This window comes from Phytophthora infestans, genomic scaffold (assembly GCF_000142945.1).
Source record: "Phytophthora infestans T30-4 supercont1.5 genomic scaffold, whole genome shotgun sequence".
NCBI lineage: Eukaryota > Oomycota > Peronosporomycetes > Peronosporales > Peronosporaceae > Phytophthora > Phytophthora infestans.
Genome location: NW_003303754.1, coordinates 1,727,699 through 1,734,287, shown reverse-complemented (window position 1 = coordinate 1,734,287; position 6,589 = coordinate 1,727,699). Strand labels below are relative to the sequence as shown.

Below are 6,589 nucleotides of genomic sequence, written 5' to 3'. Positions count from 1 at the left end.
AATCATCTACCACTGTTGATTTTTACCTTGGCCCGGTATGTGAAATTGAGGTCGGTTATCACCGTTGAACCGATCAATGCCGAGTGTATAAGGTGTTTTGTAGATAGCATTATTGAAATTATGTATTTCCCGGTTAATGGCTCGACACTTTTCTCGTGTGTCTACGTGTGCCTCAGTAAAACGATATCTTAGAACACACCATAATAATAAGAATCGAACGAATATCAATCGTGCCAAAATGTTTAATACATGTATCTTATGAGACGATATCGATAGTGTGATAACCGGACAGGGCACAGTAGTCTACATAAAACATGTAAATACTAAAACGATGTCTGGGGATAAGTTGCGCAATAATCGGTACAAGCAGTGGTGCGGTCAGCCATTGGCGAATCCTGCATCGGACGAGAGTGGTACAGTAGTGTGTCGCGGGTTGGATCATCTATTTTAAATGAAATTTTATATTACCGGTAGGCCAGACCCACTGAGCACGACATCCCCGCTATTAGCGGGCTGTCACACTCAGTTTCCAACTTACCCACAAGCCCGCAAGTCGTTCCACTCGCCAAATCCAAGTCCAAGAGTGCGTCTCACCTATTTTCTGTTGTTTACAGCGTCGACTGCGTTCCTTGCTTCTGGTAGCATGGTGTCCATTAATAACAACGCTGAAACGAGGTCGCTGCGATCTTCCAAGACGGTTGTCAATGGCGACGCGGCAGAAGAAGAACGTGTACTCGGTTTTGACTCAAGCGAGATAAAGGCTTTGAATAAATTAGCGAACAGTCAATTTCACAGGATGGCAACTGACCCGGAACACTTGAGAATGATTTTCACTTCCTGGAAGCAGGCGGTGCAGCCACTAGAAGAAGCCGCAGACTACATGAGAAGGCAAGGTGTTAGTGAATCGGCGATCAAGCACTTTATCGCTGCGTACTTTAAGCACTAGCTTTAAGCTTGTGTCGCCCATTGGGTTCCAATAATTGGCAAAAAGAAGAATTTCAGTGTGAGCGTCAGTCACTCAGGATGACACGTTGCTGGAAATAATATTACGTACGTTGTTGCTTCATACCATTCGTTTCTCGTTTCTCCGGCAGGCATTAGTCCAGTAGTAGTAAATAATTATTTTTTTGTCTGTAGCAATGTTGCTACAAAACCATTAGCCGCACAACCAACCAATCTCATACTACAAACTACTTATCTGTGTACTGTGCACTTGAACGGGGTGCGATATTGCCGGGTATAAATTACCATTTCTTCTAAAAATAATTAAATATATTATACAGCAGTGAGAATCAGATCGCAGCCCAAAGTCAATTATAAATCGTATCGAATGGATCGCACTAAAAAAAACTGTAAATCCATGGCTCTATTCACTAGACATAAATCCGTGGTGGTAGGAGCAACTTCTACTAATATAGAAAGCAGCGAAGCCATTTATAGTGATGTCCAAAATTGGGATTTGTTCCTGAAATCCTTCAAAAGTATGACTGGATAGATTATCGGTGCCAAAACCGCGCATATCCTTTACTTTAGCACCATCTTAAACTTAATAACGCTAGCTGTAGCTAGGGCTCCGATATCACCACAACATTATTACTATAAACTTGCTGATATGATATTCAATATAATATCAAACAAAATGATACTGATGAATTATTTAGAGTTATCGAGATAATCGAGCTTAAAGTTGGCCGATTGATTTTCGCACTTAACCGAAACAGTGACATTTATTGTAAACTTCCATCGAAAAAAAACTGTAAAACTACCATTTTTCCATTACTTTTGACAAGGGCTTTTAAATAACACTTGATTTTTTTTTAATTTTAAAATTAAAAAAAATATTGAGCTTAAAACACTCCTAAATGTATCGTCATTTCGAGAGCCCATAAATGGAGATAATATTTTTTAGCGACCACAACTTCTTCAGTTTTAAGCATTCTGTAGCTTATAACGGCTCAAAAGATAGAGGAGACGCCCCGCTTTCATTTAGAGTGCTTAAATCGCGATTCGTACTTAGGTTCATCGTGTCATTTTGTTTGACGCAGCCTCATTTGTCGACGAACGCTGATTGCCATCTACTGGACCTTCGATCTCTGGAGTCCCTTTCTTGCATCGCCACTACGGCGACGTTACCTTAATCCGCCAAGTACAATCATTGTTTTCACAATGCGTCGTCGGAGTTGTCTGATGAGTACTAGTAGTGGACAAAACGAGTGAGAGCTAAACAGCGCACATCTACAATTAGGGTGAGATCTTTGAGGAATGACCATGATTATCGGGTTTCAATTCTTAGTTTTTTTCTTCTAGTTCTTACAAAATAATAATGATAAAAAATTTCCCGATATCGAATTCTTCATAGTATGGTTACTTACCACAGTTACCGGTTTCAACAAATTAGCATTATTTGAACTTCCTGGTTATCCCGGTAAAACCGCAATTCGGACTCGTGCATACCATTAAAAATGGGAATGATAGAACACATATTTCCTTTGGCTAGCCGCCGTGATAGGAGCAAACTAGCTTCATGTTTAAACTTCAGCGATGACCGTTAACTAGACCCTTTAACGTTGTCCGAATAAGAATACAATGACGGCCTTTTAAAATAAGGCTATGTTGTAGAATATCGGTGGATAATTTTCATGAAATTGGAGCCACTGACGAATTTCGAGACCAGGATGTCAAGCATTCTCTACAGAGCAGAGCGTAATGCCTAAATGTGTCGGAGGCCACGCTTCCGCGGAATTGGATTTTTTACTGTGTTAACGCCTGCCGATACAATAGCGTCGCGCCTCTTGCTCTCAATGAGTGTGTGCGGTACATTCTCGGATCGCGGTCCAGCCCTTGGATTGCGCGATAGACCTACCCTGGCGACATTTAAGCTTGACTACCGTTGCCTGATTGGTACACGACTTATGGAATGTCTTTTAATAATGATTTTCTTACTTCAACAGACATCAGACACCGAAGACCGGTCTCACAAACTGGTGACCGGAACGGTTTTGCATCCTTAGCATGGCTACTCCATATTGGCCCCAGCTAACCCAGGCTCGCACCAGTGCGAAGAGTGCAGCAATAACAGCAATGTAACATGCCGTCGTGTAGGCGATTTAACCTCGTTGGTTGATATTGGCGCGGCTTTGAAATGTTCCACTCTCTGATCAAAGAAGCGAGAAAAGCAAAGACAAAGCGCCCTTCTCGGTACGCTACCAACATCATATCAGCTACGAGCTGTGTCATTGTTTTCAGGCAGAGTACCCACGACACAATGAACGTTACAAACCGTTTGATTGCACCAAAACGCTCAATAACGAAGGTATCAAATATCCAAAGCGCGGCTGCGAAGTATGTCGTACACACGAAATCCTCTAAGCGCCCAAGGTCCAGAGCTGAGCTCTCGACGACTGTATTGGCAAACAGCAAATTTGGTCGGAATCCACAAACGGGATCCCTGTCTGTACTTTCGCCGTCATGAGTGCCAGCTTTCGCTGCTTGGTTTGTACTTGGATGGCGTTCTCGTCACCGGTGAAAGTGACGAGGATAGCGACTGGGTCATGGGCAAGTTGAACCAGCGTTTCGACATCAGGGATCTTGGAGAAGCGGACAAGTGCTGGGTAATAGCTTTGCTCGTCGCGCTGACGGGAATATTCTCCACCAACGTGATTCAATTCAGAAGCTGCTTATCGACATGGAGATAGCAGACCGCAAGGCGATGGCAACTCCCATGGATACCATGGTCCAGTACGACGACAACGTTATCATGGAGCGCAGCTGTGCCACGCGCAAGGCTGTGAATTCGCTATTTGTGGATCCGTCAAGACATTGAGACGGCTGTGAACTACTTCGCGCGCTTCCTGGCACGACGTTTTAAAGGACATTGGGTTGGCGTTAAGCGCATCCTGCGCTACTTGCGCGGCACCATGGACTACGGTCTGTTCTTTCAGTCTGGTACTAACGCGGCGACGACGTTCCAGATTACAATCTTCGCCGATGCCGATTGGACCGGCGCTAACCGAGACGCCAAATCTGTCTCCGGTGTAGTAGTAATGCTGAATGGCATGTCGATCGAGTGGCACTCGAAAAAGCAGAACTCAGTCGCACTCTCGACCATGGAGGCAAAGTATGTGGCGGCTGCAATGGCAGTGGAAGACTTCATCTGGATTAGGCAGCGGATGGTTGAGCTTGCACTGTGGACACAGTACCAAGCGGCTCGCCTGCTCGTGGATAACCTGTCAGCCATCAAGGTTATGAAGAGCGAGATGGCCACGCAGCAAAACATGCAAATCAACATCAAGTTTCACTTCATCCGTGATGCTATCGCGAAGGGTGACGTGGTCGTAAAGTATTGACCCACGCAAGAGCAACTTGCCGACATCATCATCAAGCCGCTGCAACGCGTGCTATTCGAGCGGCTGCAGCTACGGCTTCGTGTTATTCCAACGGCGTAACACTCGAGGGAGGCTGTTGGATATCCGACATCTCGCCAAAGACTGTGGGTGGCGAGGTCGTGGCAACAGCAGCTCCAACGGAGAAGCTGCTGGAGGTCGAGGAGGTGGACCAATTCAACTGCCAGCCCGAACGAAGGGTTGAGTTGCAAGGCGACCACGAGGATGAGCTTGCTTGAATATTTCGTGACTGGTGCCATCGCATGCGACGACGGACGGCTTCGGATGACACCACCACCTGTGTATGAAACAAGGCTCGTAGATTACGCGTAGTGAGAAGCTAACTAGGTGCGTGCTAACTTTCAACTTTCTTTCAGATTTACCTTTCAGATAACACTTCTCGTCTTCTACTCTTCCTGCATTCCGGAAAGTGCTCCAAAGGACACCCTACTCAGCACCCAGATCCCGGGGGGCCTTTTTCCCAGCCATTCAGCGTTCTTTTTTTCTGAGGGCGATATCATGGCCAAACGCCATCCCACTCTCACCGACCCTTTGGTAGTTGCATTCTATCGACAGCGATATTCGACGGTTGTGAATCTGTTTGCCTGTCTCAGGAAACACTAATACTTTTAACATCGCATTAGCTGCCGTGCCGGCCCTAATTGCATAGAAGTAGATCTTCATGGCAGCGAACCGATTCGGTTCAGTACAACCTTGCGTGTCCGAAGGCCCCGCCCTAGAGAAAAAAATGTAGCTAACAATGCATATAGTGCTGAAGTCCGTGTCGAGTGAAAAATAGTCGATTCGGCGGCGCTTGTTTAGTCTTAAAAGATGAGAATGTAACCATAAAAGACTTGTAGATCACCCACTTATTAGTAGCGTATGACGTATTTTGTTTTTAAATAGATTGGCATCCAACGTGTCTCGAGCATCATGCTACGCTGATGCTCATTAATTTCTTGAATGCGTTCTTTAAAACAAAAAAATAACGTTGCGAACGTAATAAATATTATTATGGCCTGAGCTACCAGAATTTCGGAAATGCCGTCGCAACCGGGACGGGTGGAAATGACCAAATCCTTGACATGTCTTATAGATGGTGTCCGAGCACGAGGAAACGCGGTGGATTCAATACTGCACAAGAGCATTTGCAACATTCAACGAACGAGCGAGGCACGAATTGAGGAACGGGAGACACATGAATAATGTATAAGAACATGCTTGCGGGTTTCGACAACTCCAAATAAACAGTATTTTTATTGCCTTTGTTTAGAGCGCGAAACACTACTATCTGCTTCGTTTTTATTTTTAAGGCTACAAAAGTAATCAAAGAATTAAATCAAATTGTTGGTCTGCCAACTGTTTTGTACCAGTCCATAACATTTCATCGATATACATTTTCTTCGGTCGGGCCGGGTCATAAGTCTGAGCTAAGTAGAGATGAACTCGACATCTATAGGCACTAGTCCAATACCTCCTGCTTGTTCAGGTGGGCCTCCATACGTCCAGCGCTGAATTTGTTCGAAGAGGATCCACTACACCATTTCAGGTCCGTTCTCCCCAGTGGACGGATTCAATACAACCACCTCCCGGTCGACCTGTGCATAGGGCTGAACAGGCCTCAGTTCAAATTAACCACCAGCAGTATTAAATTAACCAGTGTGTATTTTTTCTTGTACCACTTAGGTACGGATCAACGTTTGACATTTTTAATTCGAGAACGCAATGTCGCCCTTTGAAGGACATGGCGGTGGGTTGCAAACTCCCATGCATCATTAGACACTGCTAGTACGTTCGCGGGGCCCCTGCTGCGTTCTTCTGGACAAGTTTATGGAGGGGTTACGAGTGTCGTTGCCTGTGACAAAGGCGCCTCTCGCGACAGTAGATCTGTCCGTGGAGAGTATGGTTGCCTTTTCCCATGACGTTCGAAATCCGAGGGCAAATACTACAAGCCGCGATACCCCCGCCCCTCCTCCAACGTAGCTTCCAGCTCAGCTTCAACAACCACCACTCAGCAAAATTGCACCGGTCTCACGACCTATGTTTGGACGCTATCTCCGAGCGGCAACGTCGATGACACGCCGCCGCGGAGCATTCCAAATATGCGGTCTGCTGGCTATCCGACGCCACGGACTCGCGCGAAATGCTGGTATTATCCATTCCAAGCACATTAACTCCCAACTCGTTGATGCTACAACGTGATGGGC

General features: G+C 45.6%; 1 protein-coding gene across 1 annotated transcript; it reads left to right on the top strand.

Moving 5' to 3' along the window:
• Positions 1–451: 451 nt before the first annotated feature.
• PITG_04167 (secreted RxLR effector peptide protein, putative) lies at positions 452–946 on the top strand (the record flags this gene model as incomplete). Its single annotated transcript, XM_002905814.2, has 1 exon — positions 452–946. The coding sequence occupies one exon, from the start codon at positions 452–454 to the stop codon at positions 944–946; it is 495 nt and encodes a 164-aa protein (XP_002905860.1).
• Between the last annotated feature and the right edge of the window lie 5,643 nt (positions 947–6,589).